Genomic DNA, 19,749 nt, shown 5'->3' on the forward strand with positions numbered 1-19,749 from the left:
TATTGGAAAAATCTTTACTCGAGTTTGTGACGTTGTAATTTTGACTGTTAATTAATAATTAATGATTGATAAGAGAAGAAATCGAATTTAATTTTCAAGCTCGACAATTTTTCATAAAGGAAATTTGTGAAAATAATTTGTTATGCTAGAGAAGATTTTCTGGGAAGATTTTTTGTTGTCTTTGAAAGTGAACTGATATCAGCTTCGCTATAATGAATCAAAATTTTGATTGAAAATTATAGATAATTTCGAGTTTTAAGTCAAAAAAACTTTCTCCTCATCATCATGATTAGGACCAGGATTTTTGCTTTTATTTAAAAACAACAATTAATAATTAATGGTGTCAAATTTTGAAATTACAGTGGAAATATGGGCCATATAAAAAAATTTTTCAAATACAAGTTGTAGGAAAATTTATATTCTAGAGAAAATGTCTTATGATTATTTTTTTATACGACAAATATTTTCACCGTAATTTCAAAATTAAGATTTTCATAATTATCGAAAATTTGAATAATTCATTATAAATCTCAATTTTGGAATTACGGTGAAAATATTGGTCGTATAAAAAAATCATAAGAGATGTTTATTAATAAAAATAAATTTCCTACAACCGTTGGTTAAAAAGTTTTTTTATAAGACCAATATTATCGCCGTAATATTAAATATTTGAACCATTCATTTTGAAGTTAAGGCAAAAATCTTGTCCCTCATCATGATAAAAATATTATTTATTTTGACATTATGAGCATAAATTTTTATAATGATATTTTGTCGGATTCATTTTCAAAAGAGACAACCTTCAAAATTTCTGGAAATTTTCGGTATGACAAGGAAATGCTACAGCTGCGCTAGTATAAAATTTAATTGAAAAAATTTTAGAATAATAAATAAAAAAATAAAATAAAATAATTTTTTTTTTAATACTCGGGCAGTCACGAATAGACTCCAGGTCAATAGTGACAGTAATAATAATAATAATAATAATAATTTTAAAAATAATAATGAAAATAAATAAATAAAATTAATATAATATTTATGAAGAAAAAAAGGATTAAATCCATCTATTTATGTGAAGAACAAAGTGAATAAAGAGAATATCCAAGAAGCAATTTATTTTATTGATATATTTATTATTATTATTATTATTTTTTATTGTCATTATTTTATTTTTACTTTATTCACTCGGTTTCTTTTATTCCTGTCGAGTTTCAAAGACGTTTCTTTTTATACTCAGACGGGTTGATGCAAAGCCAAGACGTGAATGGATTTTTTTAATTTTCTCTTATTATATTTTGTTTACTTATTTTTATTATTATATTGTTCAATAATAATATTTACTGCTTTTCTCATTACTGCGAGTTTAAATTTAATAACAATATTGGACTTTTATTTATTTAATAAAAATAACAAGATTCTACCATAAAATAAAATTTTAACTTCACTTAGAAGTATACTATAGTACTATATTTTCTAAACCGCACTTTTATTCTGTTTATTTAAAATTTTTATAAAATCCTCACCGATAATAAATTAGATTAATTAGAACGAGCGACCTGCTGTCACTACGTAACTGCCCAAAATCACTACTAAATTTATAAAATACGCAGAAAAAAAGGATTTCTTGCCGTAACAAAATTTTAATTTGCACCAAGAAATTTTATGTATTATCAATTAAATACAAAAATTGTCTTGGGGCAAGAAAAGATTTTTTTGGTCAAGAAATAATTCCTTGCACCGAGTAATTTTTTTTAGTTCTAAATAAATTTTTGTTTTCAATTCACAATGTAAAAAATTTATTGGGGTAAGTAAAAATTTTCTTTAGACGAGTAAAGATTTTTTGTGTCAATGAATCCTTTTTTTTTTCTACGCACACTTTTTTGGCTTTGAGATATTTCCTAAAACCAAAAGGGAGTATAAAAATCTGTCATTTTGGAATAAGTAACGCGATATAAATAATATAGCTATATATTCAGTGACATTCAGTCATATTTAGTGACAGAATAATTGAAGTATTAATTTGTTTAAAGAAAATAAATACGATCGTCTTTTTTCCCGCGTACTTTAAATGTAATTCGAATGATATAGATAAATCTATTTATCTCAATACTTGGCAATTAAAAAGAGTTTGAACTACGAAAAGGCACAAATTCAAGTTAAAACCTATCTAACGATACCAATTTCAATAACAGTAACTAATCCTATCAAATAGATATCGCGGGAACAAAATTTTCCTTATTCTTTTAATAATATAGATAATTACCCGGGTCAAAAATAAAATTTGATTTAGACTTGGTTTACCAAGTCGAAATGTGGAGCCGTTTTTCACAAGACAAACTCAACTATTTTTACGGAGGTATGAAATATATTAAGTTTTCGCCTTGGTTTAGACTTAACTGCCTTACTTAGTCACGATTTAAGACGAAAAAGTTTAAATCAACTCGAAATTGACTTGTTTTAGACTTATTCGACTTAAATTTTAAGACGAAAAAGTCAAGATCAAGTCGAAATTGACTTGGTTTAGACTTATTCGACTTAAAATGTAAGGCAAAAAAGTCTAAATCAAGTCGAAACTGACTTGATGTAGACTTATTCGACTTAAATTATAAGTCGAAAAAGTCAGAACTAAGGTGAAATAATTTTTATATATTAGGGCGAAAGTAAGGCGAATAAATGACTTTTTTTCGACTTGGTTTAGCAAGTCAACAATAATATGAATGACTATCGTGCTCAAAGTAAAGACGAATAAGTTGAAACTAAGATGAAAAAAGTTCAAAAAGTTGAAAAAAAATTTAATTTAAGTCGAAAAAGTCGAGAATTTATAAAAAAATCGTCGGCAAATCGATAACTTCAAAAGAAAATAAGGCGAAGCGAGCCTGAATCAAGTTTTATTTTTGACCCGGGTAGAATGATCTTTGTATTTAAAATTTCGAATAACAAATATTTATATAAATTAGTTTTATATTTAATTAAAAATAAAATAAAATGTGATACTGTCTAGCCAGCTTGTGGAACATTTACTTTAAATTGCGAATTATATATAAATTGACAATTCATGAGATTGGTATTATGAAGATTAAAATGGATTACTAAGATTAGAGATGTATATATAGACACAAGTCATTTATTTGCCATTCGAAATACTCATTCTAATCCCCAGTAAATTCGATTTCAATTTTCTACAAACTATTAATTTTCAATCCAACTGATTCTGTTTTAAAAAATAGTTACAAGACTTTAATTATCAAATATATTAATTAAAAATCATTATCACGTATTATAATTATTCGGAAATTTTATTAAACTGAAAAATAGATAAAAAAAAAATCAAGTTCCATAAATCACTGAAACTATTGCTGACATGAATACACAAATGTATCACTCAAAATTTATAATAAAAAACATATATAATAAATATGTAGAAAAAAAAAATATGAGAATATAACACATGTAGAGCATCTGTGGGGCCGATTAAAACCTCGTTTTGTGATATCGCGAAGTGACGCAACACCAGATCATACACTCGCTTTCTCTCGGTATATATTCTCCATAGTATTGTTTGAACTCAATGGTAGCTATTGCGATGAATCACGCGCAATATCGTTGATTACTTTGTGCAATAAAACATGGACTAAAATTGAGAGCCGAAAGGTATATGCATTGGGCTGCTGGCTGAGTGTAAGGGAATAACGAATGAACTATATACTAAATGGGCTTATGATCTTTTGGCCAGATGCTCGTAATGTATTGGGATCAAAAATATCTATATAATTTTATACATAAATATTCATATTTATTTTCATCGCTATAATTGCATTTTCGTTTTAATTTGAATTCTAATTCTTAATTGAGTTTTATGACAATTTTATTACATTTTTAATTGAGGGTTAAAAATAAATATGTATATTGCTAGTGAAGTTCTATTAATAATGATCCAAAAATGCAAGATCGCTCTGATGTCAACTTTTTTTTAGGCAATCTGTAATTTTTGGAAATATTTGATCACGGCTAGAAACTTTTCGAAAAGACTACAACTGAATAATTTCTATGACAAATAATATTTTCTGGCGTAAGAAGTTTTTCAAACTCCGGAGCTGATTAGATTTTGAAATCAACCGGTTATCAGCTAGCGAATTACTGAAGAGTTCAAATTTTCTTTGACTAATTAATATCAGACTCATAAAATTTAAGTTTTGATTAATTGTTCTGAAATAAATCAGTAAAAAATACTGCAATTTAGTTAATGTTCATTCCGAATCAGTCCCAAGTATGTCACTGATTTAATTAGTGATATATTTGGGACTATTTGTGCAATGAATATTCACTGATTGGAATACTTTTGACTGAATCATTTTAGGAGAGAATGGTGTAAGTTCGATTGTAATCGATCAATTCGTTTGATTTTATACAGATATATTTAGAGTATAAGTATTAACATATATTATATAATTTTTTTAGATGTCACATTAAAATTTATGTGTTTCATATGCTTCAGGATGTGATGACGTTTTAATGAAAGATGATGACAGCTCACTTGTATAAGGGTATAAGCTGGTACGGATGTAAAAGGTGGTTAAGAGTTTGAGTCTAGTTTGCATATATATATATATATATATATATATATATATATATATATATATATCTGTATAAAAATATATATATATATATATACTTCACTCAAACGAATGGTAGTCAGCGTGAGAGTGATTGGTGAGAGAATGAATAGCATGATGGGTGAAAATGGATTGTTCGTTTTTACATTTTATTCACACATCTATTGTTCTATTCATTTTTTATTTTTGATATTGCTTTACATATAAATTTATTTTGTACTATCTGTATTGATTATATAAAATATAAAAATAAAAATCAAATTTTGTATTTTGTTATTTAAATTAATATGAATAATATTATTAATATTTTTTTTCACACATTAAAGCCTTCGGAAAAAAAAATAGAAAACCATTAATAGTTATGTTATTTAAATTAATCCCACTATTTTTGAGACAGGGTCAAAAATTTTATTATTAAAACAGTTATTAAGTTTCAATACAACGTATCAAACTCAAAAGATTTTATATTAAATCTCATTATCCGGTAACTAGCTTTATAATCATTACTTATCCAGACTTATTATTTTCAACCAAAGTTCGACATTTCTGAGGTCTTAACTCTCAATATCATTATAATTATACTCAACAATTATAAAAATTTTAATTATATTAATTAAGTATCTAAGCTTAATAATACGACAAAATAAATTTATAAATAATTTTCAATACCTCAACCAATTAAAAATATTTAATTATTCATTACCACCCCAATTAGTGGAAAGTTAGTTACCCTGATTAAACATCTGAATTCGACCAAATTGAATTTTAATTCTGTTATATTCTGTCGAATTTTGTAAAACAGAATTCAACTGAATTGAAAATTTGAATTTGAATTAAACAGAATAAAACCGATTTAAAAATTTCAAATTCGTTTTAATTTAGTTCAATTCGGATTCAGAACCAGAAATTCGAGGATTATTTTCCAATTAAACCGAATAGAATTATTTAAATTCGTTTTAATTTGGACAAATTCTGGTTTTCCCGCCGAATTAGACAGAATTCATTTTTAAGTTAGGTACCGAATTAACAGAATTTATCTGAATTAAATAGAATTAAAAATTTAATTCTGTTTAATTCGATCGAATTCAGTTGTTTAATCAGGGTAATTAAAAAAATACTTTCAACATTTCTGGTAATTTCACTTGTACTCTGATGGTAAAAAAGAAAAAACAATATTCTTAATTTTTCAGACGGCATATTGTATCTACATATTTTAATGCACCATTAATACTATTATCACTAAATTTTCCTAATGATCCGGGAATAATTTTGGTAATTAACATAAATAGAGAGTAAATGGTTTGGTAGACTGTTGAAATAGATTAGTTGGCAGACAAGATGATTGCAATTGTGTCGTGGTGGAGCCTTGTTGTTGTTATTATTATTGTTATTGAAATATATAGATAACGGTACAGTATTCAGATATTATGTATATATACATATATATATATTTGTCTGTATGCAGTAAGTATTGAAAGGGGATGAGGTTGAAACAAGAAGATGGTGAAATGGTGGAGTTAGGGAGTAAAAGGGTTCTGAGAGAACCGTAAAGGAAGAAGAGAGTCTACACCATCTAAAGCATCCGGTACCATCTGTACTATTGTAATGCATAGTAGTGTGTAGTAGTGTGTATGCACGAGAATAGCTGACTCAGACGGTTAAGTTGGCAAAGCGTTGGTGGTTCAGGCGTGCAAGGGGACGGATTTCGTGGGCATCCTAGAAACGATGGAGATCATTCTCCGAGCTATGTAAGGAACGTTATGAACCTAACTGACTTTCATACATTCCAGCTTGACGGTTGAATACTATTGTTTTATTATATATCAAAACTGACTAACAGTTTAATTCAGTTATTTAGATTTTATTATATTATGTTATGGCTGAATACGCTGCTAAAAATTTTCACACTGAGAAAAAAAAGTATTTTTCTTAATATTTTTGTCTGGGACACAAATTGTAATAACGTATGATTATTTTTGGGTTCATATATTTATTATATATTTTGTTATATATGAGCGATAGATGCGATATGAAAGTTTAAGTTGATTTTTATAGGGGAAGGGGGGGCAAAAGGGGGTAGGGTAGGCAAAACGGGGTATCCCCAAAATTTGATAAAACAAAATTTTATATTTTAAATGGTTTTTAAACATTCCAAAATCACTTCTGTAAATATAATTAAGCGTTACTTTGAATTTTTTTTGTAAACTTTTTCAAAAATCAATTGTCAGTTGAAAAATATTAATGACTTGTTTTATGATAAAAACTATTAAAAATTTTTTTTCTTCTTTTGTATCCAATAAACATGTAAAATATAATTTTTCTTCATGTAAATTACTTACAACAAAATTCAACTTAATCAAATTCGTTTAAAATCCAGAAATTTTTTTTTTTACCTTTTTCAGGGGGTACCTCACTTTGCCTGCAGAAATGAAAAATTTTTTTTTCAACGGTAACTGAAAATTTCTTCCATTTACTTTGAATATCATTAAAAAAAAAAAGATTTAGCGTATTTGAGTCCTCGAAAACTTGGTATTTCTTTAAGTACCCCCTTTTACCCCTCCCTCCCCTATATTGGGTTGAAATTTATATCAAAGTCTATTAGGAAGAATTCGAATTTTTTTATTGAAAATATTGTAAGATTTGTTTTTTTTTATTTTTTTCAAAAAGTCAGTGTTGAAAAATAGTCGCTACGATAGTTACAAGGTACAATGTAGTTCTGAGCTAGATGAAGCTAAAGGAAAAAGCTGAGGTTTCAAATTCTTAGCATGTTCTTTAAAAAAGCAAAAAAAAATATTGAGAACCACGTAACAGCGAAATGGAAAAAATAAAAAATCTAAACGGATAAAAAGAAAAATAAGAATGAGAAATAAGAAGAAAACTAAAAAGTTTGATAAGAAAAAAAATTTTGTTTTTCTTTAACTTGAAATACTTAAACGTCTTGTACGATCGCAAACTTTTTATCATAAAGGTAACGATATAAATACAAAGAGCTTAAAACAAGTATTTTCCGGAGACGAGGTTCTTATTTATCTTAATTGACTCATGGAAATAAATAAATAAAAATTAATTAGACGAAAAAATGGTCAGACAAAAACTAGTCAAGTTGAAAAGAGCATTGTCTGCAAACAAAGACCGGTTGTTAATAAGGGATGAAAATAAAATAAAAAATTTTTTAAGAGTGAGATAAAAAGGATGAAGGAATGGGCCGGATGGAAAGTCACGAGTATTTTTTTTCAATAACGCGTCAGTGTGGACGCGTCCAATTATTTGAGCTAGTTAGACTTTTGAAATCCCTCTAGACAGTTTTCAATAAAGAGATAGTATAGTATAGCATAGTATACCACTACACATCTTCTATTACTATTACGAACTTTAAAAGTGGTAAAAGACTGAAAAGTGATTGGAAGAGGTGTGTAAAGTGACTGGACAGTTGTTGCACATCCTCCTATACAATTTAATAGACATCCAAGTTCAATTGAAATTTAAGGACCTTTTCAAAGAAAATAAAATAAAAATTACTTTCATTATTTAGAGAAAAAAAAATTTTTTAATTTAATTTAATATTATAAGAATAATTAACTATTTTTAATTAAGGGAGGAGGGGGCAAAGTGGGCCTCTGGGGGCAAAGTAGGCCCCTTAAAATTTTCAAAACTTCAAAAAATATGGGGGCAAAATGGGGCCCTCAAAATTTTCTATGCGTCAATAAATTCGGACGGATAATAAGCTTATCGAAATTTCTTATATAATGAGGCCTAAAATAGACCACCAAAACTGTTCATTAAATATAATTTATTAAGAAAGTTAAAGATAATAAAATTACGTTTTAAAGTTATATCGCAGCAGACTGTTAAAATGAATTTTATATCATTGAAATACAATTGTTTTATAGTTATTTGCAAATATCATACGTGTAAAGAATAAAAAATATCAAATCTGAAATTTTTTGGAGGGCCCACTTCACCCCTAATGTTCGATTTTTCAATTTTAATGAATGCAGCATAATTGAGTGAAAAAAAGTTTCAAGGGTCTAAAAAGAAGTAAACACGTAGAAAAAATTAATGATATTATAATTATTTTCCTTAAAGGGCCCACTCTGCCCCCCCCCCTCTCCCCTATAAAAATTGACAAAGCTTTGAAATCATTGAAAATCATTTGCCTGCTACATGTTGACAAGGGGTTGTTCCGGAGGTCAGTGATGGGATTTAATTTTCGGCTGACAAATTAGCACCTGAGCGAACATTTCAAAAATCTGCATACGGAGAAAATAGGGAGGTCATTCTTCCAGCGGACTGATTTCGAAGTGATCTGGATTTTACTTAAACTCACATTCACTCGTATTCGAAGTTTTAGTGCTAATATAAAATCCTTTCCGGAGTGAATTTCACTCCGAGGAGATCAAAATCACTGTGGATTTAATACGCGTTCACTCCGCAAATTTTTTAATGTAATATCTATTTATATATTATGAAAATATATTTGACACTCAATTTATTATTATAAATTTTCAATTAAAAAAAAATTAATTGGAAGCATCCTGTCTAAGTACAGTGCAACCTCGAATACTCTTTTTGTTATCAACCGTTAATTGTTTATTTTTGGTTTTTTAATGATTACTTCATCCGGCAAAGATATTTGGCCTTGAGAAGCCAATAATAAAAATATCTATTTTTTATTTGAGCAAAATACAAGAATTTCATCTATTTCTAATTCTAATATTTAATCAAGATATGCAAATCGAACAGACATCGATATTAAAATATTGAGAAAATAGACGTCAAATCAAGTGTTTGATATTTGATTATTTAAAAATAATGCGCACGTGGAGGTCAATGAAATATACTTTAGAACGAAACGTAGTTTTATAAATAAAACTTTGTACCAATGCCATGATTTCTACGCCGTAAAATTATTTGGAAATTTTAATTATGTATATAAACAGATTACTATAAAAAAATAAATAATGAAATAAGAGAGAGTAAAGAGTATAAATAAGAAGTGAGTTTTTAATTACTCCTCAGTACAAGTTGATTGCATTGAATTATAAGTAAAGTGACAATGTCCGATAAAATATTAATTATTATTTTTATTGTTTGTTTTGTTAATGAGGTAAGCATAATTAATGGATCAGTAACTTTTTAATTAATAAGTAATATTAATTGAATAATAATTGTTGTATTAAAAATGATTAATTGCTTTTAATGATAAATTGCGAAGTCATATATAAACTGGCAGATAAATTTGGTCTTTATTATGACAAAAATTAATTTAATTTCATTAATGATTAAATAATTATGGGATTTCGCATAGAAGTCGAATTGATTTACCGGAACCTAAGGGAATTTTAATTTCCATGATCAAATTTTTTTTAATAAAATCATTAGTGAGCTCAAATTTAAGCTTGTGATTGATTAATTTTTGAATAATTTAACCGGTTAAAAAATTAAAAGAAAGAGACTTGAAAAGTTATGTAAAAATGAAGGATATGTTTGTCTCGATTTTTAAAAAAACGATTTAGATGAGAATTTTAGTTTACATGGACACGCTTTACTCAATTTAATCATCTCATATTTGACTTTTATCAATAATTAGGTTAAAATAACAATTATTTTTGATGCATTTAGATTAATAATTAATATGAAGAAGTGGGCAATCTATTGATTACGAGTAAAATAGCAATTACTTTTTTTATGATTTAATTGGCTTATTTTTCTACTATTATTAAATTTGTAATCATTTTTTACGCGATGTATTACACTATTAGTTCGTCGTAATTTAGTGCGTCAGAATCATTTTTTTTCACGTGATTAAACGCCAATGAATTCCATAATAGTGCGTGATTTGACAGTACTTAATTCAATTTAACGCGTGATCCATACATTTGAGCTAACACGTGATAAAATCTACTCTTTAATACATCATAATTCTAGACAAAAAGCGAATTTTTAGTTATGTTAATACGCCCAGCCTAAGTTTTTCAATAAATCCAAAAATATAGAAAGATATTTTGAAAATAGACATAATAGATTTACTTAGAAAATCATTTTTCTATAAAACAAAAAATTGAGCTGATGAAATTTTTCTAATTAATTAAATATTTGAGTTCGAAAAATTACACTTGTTAAATTCATATACAAATAAGTAAACAAAAAATCTTTAATAAAATAAATATAAATCAAAATCGTGGGTTGATTATTACTCTATATCATCAGCGTAATGACTGTCATTTTATTAACACGTGATTTTACAGATGCTTAATTCAAAAACACTTGATTAAATAACCCCCTCAATGTATTTTTTACGTCACTACTAATAAGGATTATAATTTAAAAAATTAATTATCTGTAATTGATATCGATTTCACGTGATTGTACAAAAATTTTAATTAGCACCTGCTTTTTTTTTAGAACCTAAGTCAAAAGTCCAAAGTTTAAAGTCTACAGTCAAAATAATAATTGTAATCTATAATAACATTGACATATGTAAATATGACGTATTTATATGTATCAAATTAATTAACTTAATGTCATTACAGTAGCACGTGATTTAAAAATTGATATTATTTTTAAGTAAATATTTAAATTAATTACTATACGTTAAATTCAATGAGTAAGTGATTGCCGTATTTCTTTATACTTGTAGTAGAGGAATTGATTCCATCATTACTCTTCATTACTCATTATTATTTTTAAGACAAGCTTACTATATATAGCGCCCGATAATCGTTTTATTATCAATTGAAAAATAGTCTTTAGTCACTGACGGGTGTAATAAATTTATAATGATTGAAAAATTATTTATTTACTTTATTTTAATTATTTCGCTATCAAGCCCAGTAATTAATTTTATTTTTAAAAATACATTTCTGTTGATTACGATTATTAGTTATAAATATATTAATCTTTTTTATAAATAATTTGCTTGTAGATATTTTCGGTGCCAATCCATAAAAATTGTTATATCAGCAATGATTTAATAAATCTTATTAAACAATTAGAGGGTTGTGTGGAACCGCTAAAAGAAAACGAAGTTCCCATTGGAATGGAATTCGAGGTATTTATAATTTTATAAAATTATTTTTGAATAATTAATTAATTTTTTTTATTTTAAGCTTGTACGTGAATATTCTAAGAGTGATATTTTCAAGAAATATGGCTGGGATACTAAAAGTTCAGCCGCTACTTTTGTGGTAATTAATAGTTTTATTCAACGCATGCCTGATTATCACGACTTATCATATCTTCAAAGCAAACCCTAAATGACTGTTTACCGATCGGTGGTTAATAATTCGTCAAAAAGCAAATGGCGTCCCATGTTCCTCAACAGCGTTTGTTTATGGGGTCATAAACAACCGCATTTGAATCCATAATCACATTCCTCAAAAGTCATTATCGACCGTTCTCAAAAACAAACTCTACTATTATCACTTGAGCAAATAATCTCGAGACTAAATATATTCAGAATGAATAGTACAATCAATGTGACAACTTTGCCCTGATTAAAATCTCCGATTGAAACCAATGAATTCCGATTGAAGAAAGTCTATCGGATTTAAATCGGAACCAATCGGATTCAATCGGAGTTTTAAATCAGAGTGATGTCAGTGTCTACGTATAAATACGTTGGTTGTTTTTTATTTATTAAAATAAATAAGAAATGAGTGGTGAGAGAAGTCAAGAACTAGTTTCATATAGAACCCCGTCTGATTTAGGGTTTACTTTGCTGATATAATAATTCGCATAAATCAGACAATTAATAATTAAAGTTTAGTCCATAGCACGTGGGTTAAGTCTTTATACAGGAAGCACAATGTTCTTAGCACTCGTTTCCGGTGCACCTACGACTCGTGTTAAAAACATTGTGCTTCCCGTATAAAGACTCACTTAACCCACTCGCTATGCAATGTACTATTATTCTTTTTTTCAAATACTTACTAAAGTATTATGAATTTATTTGCTGGTTAAAACTATCAAATAATTTGAATTATTAATATGAGTATAAAAATTTTTTATGTAATAAAAAAATCTGTAACTGAAATTGGCGCCCAACGCGAGATTCAAAATTCCAGTTTTTCAAATTGATGAAAAAATCTTTACACTTAAATTAATATTTCAAATGAATTAACAATAAAAAAGTCGTTGCTATAAAATGATATCCTAATTAAGTATCCATAAAAAAATAATTATTATCTTCTAGATTAATGGGAAAATTATAAGTGTCGATTTAAATGATAACAGTCCATTAAGTCGGAGGCTTGTACTTTTTATGACCGATGATCGAACAGAGGATTCAGCAGTATTAATATTAAACTTTACGGTAAGTAACATAGTAATAATTCCACTAAATTATGATTGAATATTCGTCCAAAAATATGACTGTTTTTGAAATAACTACATTATTAGATTTTGAACCGAATCTCAATATAATAAATGAACTTTTATAGATTGATCGAATACCTATTGATGAATGTGATGGAACGAGTCATTTGAAACCACCGATCCACTGAAGTCAATTTTAGTAAATTTTTGTAATTTTTTTTAATAAATAATTTAAAAAATTTTATTTGGTATTACATAGGCTTCAATACCTCTATCTCAACCTCTTACTATAAATTAATTATCCGCGAAATAGTAATTAAAACCTGAATCCAATATCCCACTTGGACACATAGATGTAATTTTCAAATTATTTAGATCTCTGTATCCTCGAGGAGACGAAAGCTGAATAGGTAAAATTACAAAACTAAAAATAAAATATATTTTAAGAACTTGCAAGGATAAAATTTCAGATCTAGGCGAAATAAAAATAATAATAATTACGACAGAAGACAATGGAAGTCAAATTGAACGAAACAATTCGTGAGTAATCATCCGACTAGCAGCGAGCAGAAACTTCAGTAAGAGGAAGGGACCGTCGTCGCTTAGATTTTAGAGGAAATTTCAAATCCCAATGACATCCGTAGCAACCAGACCAAAGGAGCCGTCTTATCGATTACCACTGCAGTACTATGTACTAGTTGTCTTAACTACCTACGTCTGTGACAGCAATTATCTGTGATTTCATCCAAAACTTTGCTAACTTAATGTTTTAAACTTATAAAGATCATAATTGTCTATTTGAGAGAAAATTTACGTCCAAAAAGGTCAAACAGATAAATTTTTATTTTTAGTATCGTAGAAAATTTTATTCGCAAAATTAAAATCCGTCGGATAACAGAATGTCAAATAAATTATTTCACAGAGCGAAGCTTCGAAAACAGATTTTAAGAAAATTGTAACTGAAATAACATTTAAATTTTCGCGCTTGATGTCTGAATTTTTGAATTTTTCAATAGTGCTATGATAGTAATGAAAAAAAAAATGATATTAAAAATAGAACGTCAAATTGACTGACTAATTGGTGACATTTACCGATTACTTTACGCGTTCATCCGTAGTACTCAAGTGTCCTGATGGCATAACTTCCATCCTCGGTACCGTTGGTTCGTTCGTCGACGTCATAATAACGATAACTACTATAACTATCCTCAAGAGCTTCTGTACGTGAACGTCCAACGTTAGCTTCTATTCCCCATGAGATGTATAGTTGATTTATAGCTGCGCTGTTGCCACGCTCAATTTAATACTTTATGTTTTCACAATCTCATTTGTTTATGGGCATAAATGGAAACAGATTTATTTTATGCATAGTTACATATCTTAATTACTTTATTATAATTTATTTCAGACGAAAAATGAATTAAACAATCCTTATTAGACAGCTTTTATTATTAAACAGGAGTGATAACTAATCATTTTTTGTTTAGTAATTAATAGCGTGCCCGTATTTTCTGTTTGAATTATTTATTAAAAAGAAAATTCATGTAATTTCTTCTGTCATTAAGAGACATATTTATGTCCTTGAATAATATTTTTAAATTAAAGTATTTCTGTTATTTTAAAAATCTAAAAGGGTCATACTAAAGTTATTTATGTCCAATAATGAAAACAAAAATTTTTTAAATCTTTTATCGCCTCAACTTATTCAATTATCCTCATTCATGATCTAGAAGGCCAAAAAATAATGAATCAGAAAATCGGAACGTTTTTCGAGCAACGAAAATGAAAAAAATTTGTTATTTGACTGCTTAAGGGGAAGTTCCCGAAGGTGGGGGTGGCCTAAATTTTCGGCTGACATACCAGCAACTATATTCGAAACATTTCGGAAATCTTGTCATCCAGTAGATTTTTTTACTGTCGAGTTTTTATTTCCGTTGCGCGAAAAACGTTCCGATCTTCAGGTACATAAAAAATGTTAAAATCAGCTCTCATTTTGTTCATATCACCCCCTAATAAAATACACAGACAATAAGACTAAAATCCAAACTCTGTAGCCTGTGCTGACATCATTAATGTTTATCTCATCGAAATTAGAATTTTACTGAGATTTCTAATTTTAAATTATTGTTATAGGGGAGGGTGGGGCAGAGCGGCCCTCCTAAGCCAATTATTATTTTTTGTGGCTTTCAACCATAAGATCACTTTACTTTTGTTCTATTTCGAACAAATTTATGGACATTTTGCCAAAATTCTGAAATTTTTTTTTTTTTTTGTGGGGCAGAGCGGTCCCCCTTCAAAAAGTGATAAAAAAAATTTTTTTTTCGTTTTTTTTTTTTTAAATTGTTTTCATCATTAAGAATGTATTTCTTTCTCTTGACAACTATTTTTGGTTTTATATTACTCGAAAAAAATTTTTTAAAGCGTAAAAAATCGTTCACTCTCAATTGACTTAATTACTAATTGTTATTTAATAAAAAAAAAAAAAACAATTTTATAGTTTTACTTTATTTCAAAAATTTATCAACTAAAAAAAAAAATTTTTTTTTTATATATTTTTAGTGACCAAATTTGCCTCTTACATAAAGAAACGGCCGAAAAATATGAAAAAATAATTTTTTCGGAAGTTTCGGCTGCTCCATTTTGCCCCAGGTGTTATGCGTAGGGCTAGAAATGTGGAATTATAATAATTTTTTTTTAATTTGACGATAAAAATATGAAAAAATCACTTTTTCAAAATTTTGGGCTTGTCCATTTTGCCCCAAATGTCATGCGTAGGGGTAAAAATGCGCAAACATATCGGATTTATAGTAATTAGTCGAAAAAAAAAAAATTTTTTTTTTGGTCAAAATTTCAGGGGGGCCGCTCTGCCCTACCCTCCCCTATTACTACACCTCCTTATAATGGCTGATCAATTATTTCAAGTTAATTTGCTTTTAAGCTAAATGAGAGCTCGAAATCAGAGTGACTTTATAAGGGTTCCATCACAAATCACTAAAAGCTAGTAATTAATATTTAATATCTGAGTTAGTAATTACTCTATGATTAATAGATCGACAAAGTAATATTAAAATTAACAAAAAATCCATATCGAACGAAAAAAAAAAATAAATGCGTAAATAGAATTTTTTTTTATTTTTAATATATATCTATATATACGTACGTACATAAAGAGTAGATTAAAAAGGTAGTATAAAGGAAGCGTTGACAGTAAAAAATTTAAAATAGTCTCTGGTGTCATCCTTTTTAACTATACGCCTACGGTTGGCAAAAATGTAGCACTTATGAAAGTGGCCAAAAGCACACGAGCGCGACACAGAAAAGCGCAAGCACGAGAGAGACAAAGTTGGGGCTCTGAATTGAAAAAAAAAAAAAAAAAAAGCGGAGAAAAGAGCGGACGTTTTTTTGTTTCTACAGAGGCAGTAAAAAAGAGAGATGGAGGTACAAGAGAAATTGGCAGGATAGCTTCGAGAAACTAAGTTAATTAAAATGCGATATCAGATATTGGAAATACGAGCTAGCTATATACTATATATACTTCTCACTACTCACATACAATACTTTTACCGCGAACTTGGTTTTATGTACAGACACAAAGAGAATAAGGGGTTGATGCAGGTGTTCCAACTTGCCAACAATGTTTCTGGCCTATTCATTTACATTTACAACGGCGTATTACTCTAAATAAATAAATCAATCAATCGATTCTATCAGTGATAAAGTAAATACTTATGACTATTTACTACTCATGGCACAACGCAGCATAAATTAATATGAAAAATATATGTACACTGTAATACTCGTTCATGAATTACTTATGTAAGCTTAAATACTTAGCAAACTTCTATAATCCACAATAAATGATTTACAGTCTGCGTTTAGCTACTCTACGCCTATCAGTTTATGATCATCAGAATTTAATAAAATTCATGTGGAAAATCAGCTTCCAGATTTATCACTACCACTATCTCTCGAAACATGAATTAGAGAAAATAAGTGAATGTTTACTAATTCCAAGTGCAAATCGGACCACTAATTCCAAAAAGCGGTTCGATTAGCACTGAATTAGTGAACATTCACTTATTTATGTTTAGTTTAGTTTAGTTTATTAACCATTATGGCAAGATTAATACCAAATGGGAGAGAGAAAATATATATAAGAATTTTATTTACATTATTATGCAGTTTAAACTACATACATTTAAAGTGTTTTGAATAAAAATATTTTAAGGGTAGATAAATGAAATTGAATTGATATAAAATTATGAATGCTCTCTAAATATGAATAAGTGAAATAAGTGCATAGGGGAGGGTGGGGCAGAGCGGCCCCCCTGAAATTTTGATCAAAAAAAAAATTTCTTTTTTTTCGCCTAATTACTATAAATTCGATATTTTTGCACATTTTTAGCCCTACGCATGACATTTGGGGCAAAATGGACAAGCCCAAAATTTTGAAAAAGTGATTTTTTCATATTTTTATCGTCAAATAACAAAAACAATATTATAATTCCACATTTCTAGCCCTACGCATAACACCTGGGGCAAAATGGACCAGCCGAAACTTCCGAAAAAATTATTTTTTCATATTTTTCGGCCGTTTATCTATGTAAGAGGCAAATTTGGTCACTAAAAATTTATAAAAATTAAATTTTTTTTTTTAGTTGATAAATTTTTTAAATAAAGTAAAATTATAGAATTGATTTTTTTTTTTATTAAATAACAATTAGTAATTAAGGTAATCGAGAGTGAACGATTTTTTACGCTTTAAAAAATTTTTTTCGAGTAATATAAAACCAAAAATAGTTGTCAAGAGAAAGAAATACATCCTTAGTGATGAAAACAATTTAAAAAAAAAGAAAACAAAAAAAAAAAATTTTATCATTTTTTGGAGGGGGGGGCCGCTCTGCCCCACAAAAGAAAAAATGTTTTTTTCAGAATTTTGGCAAAATGTTCATCAATTTGTTCGAAATAGGACAAAAGTAAAGTGATCTTATGGTCGAAAGCCACAAAAAGTAATAATTGGCTTAGGGGGGCCGCTCTGCCCCACCCTCCCCTATTCACTAATTCTGAGTGCCAACCGAACCACTTTTTGAAATTAGCGGTTCGGTTTGCACTTGGAATTAGTGAATATTCACTTATTTTCACTAATTCATGTTTAGAGAGTGAATATAAAAATTGAATTTATAAAAAACAAAAAAGGAGATAGGAATTATAATGAATCTCCATCGTGTAAATTCACTAAGAATTTAAAGACTGACAATAAAAATAAGAGAATTGACTTATAGTTTAGGATTAAACATCAAGATTAAATAAATAATCAAATTGTTTTTGAAAACTTCCAAGCTAGACGAATTTATAATATCCTCCGGTAATTCTTCGGTTTAGAGAGATTATGATTTTATAACTCGCATATTATATTATGTATTACTAAAAAAAGTATGTACAGAAATAAATACAGTGTATAGTCTTTTAGCTTAATAATTTATACCATGAACTGTTGAAAAAAAATAAATGATAAATAATTTAATAAAGCAATTCTCGAGATGAACGTTACGGATGCTGGTGAGTTTGTGCTTCGAAAGTGATATTAAAAACAATTTTTAAGAGAAAGAGTAAGAAAAAAAGAGTAATGGTAAAAAGAACGAGTTTCAAGGATATAAAGATTAAATAAAAGAAACGATAACGTAGCAAGTTTTCACAGAGTGGATATTCATCGTTATTGAAAGTGTCGTTCCCACACTGGGTTTGATATACCCATCGCAATATAACTAAGACCGCTGAACATTTACTGCGAGTTAACTATCGAGTTCTTTACGCCCCTACATCCTTACATTTTCTCCCCCTTTATCAGCCCTTTCCATTTTCTATTCCTCGTCCACTACCTTAAGATCACCCAGTAAAACGCTAGAAAGTTATAAGTCTTTAAAGTTTAATTTTAACTTAACTTTCTCCGTCTAGTCCGGGAAAAGTTGGTTCTTATGTTAAAGTACTTACTTTTCTATATATATATATTATGTATATACTTTTCGGGTGGACGTAAAAGTTCGAGACTAAGATTTAAAATTTTCTTATACCCTGAAAAATTCTTAAAGCTTATGACCCTCATTTAATTTTAGTCATGATTTTTTTTCTTTATGTTTATGATGGCGAATTTTTTTTTTTTTTTTTTTTTCGTTTTTTTTTTGTTAAGAGTACAAAGTGAAGAAGATAACTTTTTACCAACAACTTGATGAACTTCTTGCTGGTAGTTAAGTGTCACATAAGTGGACAAATACCTTTGGGGATAAAAAATATATATAGCTAGGGATAAAAGGAGTTGAAGAAAAAGGAAGTGCGAAACAATTTGTCAAAAGAAATCCTTTGGGATGTAGCAAGAATTTTGTTTTGGAGTTGAGAATAATTTTATTAGGGGTGATAAATATTTTCTGATAGTAATTATAGATTTTTTAAATTGTTTCCTCGGTTTTTTCCGAAATTAGTAAAGTCCCAAATTCACATTTAAAACTAAGTACGAATAAATAAAAGTTATAGCTAAACTTGTACAGATATGACAAAAGTACATAATAACAATTTCATAGCTCATTAAATTCTCTACAAAAAAGGTCTCATGACATTTTCGCGTATATTTAATTACTTCGCGGTAATTGCGACTTGAAGCAAAAAACAAAATTTCGACATTACGTCTATAAATTAATTGATTCCTTCCTTATTTTCTTTGTAACTTTGAAAATATGAAAAATATATGAAAATTGATCATGAGGTTTTTTGTAGCAAATTAAATTCCCTACAATTTTTGTTTGAAAAATTTTTTTCTAAAATTAAT

At 28.0% G+C, this 19,749-nt stretch overlaps 1 protein-coding gene across 2 annotated transcripts; it reads left to right on the forward strand.

Annotated features, from left to right (window-relative positions):
• The first annotated feature begins 9,643 nt into the window (after positions 1–9,643).
• Positions 9,644–13,129, forward strand: LOC130672090 (uncharacterized). Of its 2 annotated transcripts, none has more exons than XM_057476367.1 (5): positions 9,644–9,720; positions 11,539–11,664; positions 11,723–11,800; positions 12,808–12,927; positions 13,055–13,129. In XM_057476367.1, exons 1-5 carry the CDS (start codon positions 9,670–9,672, stop codon positions 13,115–13,117), a joined length of 438 nt encoding a protein of 145 aa, XP_057332350.1. In that variant the 5' UTR covers positions 9,644–9,669; the 3' UTR covers positions 13,118–13,129. The 2 variants fall into 2 exon arrangements, with proteins under 2 accessions (XP_057332350.1, XP_057332349.1); XM_057476366.1 differs by lacking the exon at positions 9,644–9,720 and adding an exon at positions 11,321–11,446.
• The last annotated feature ends 6,620 nt before the right edge of the window (positions 13,130–19,749 follow it).

This window comes from Microplitis mediator, chromosome 7 (genome assembly GCF_029852145.1).
Source record: "Microplitis mediator isolate UGA2020A chromosome 7, iyMicMedi2.1, whole genome shotgun sequence".
Lineage (NCBI taxonomy): Eukaryota > Metazoa > Arthropoda > Insecta > Hymenoptera > Braconidae > Microplitis > Microplitis mediator.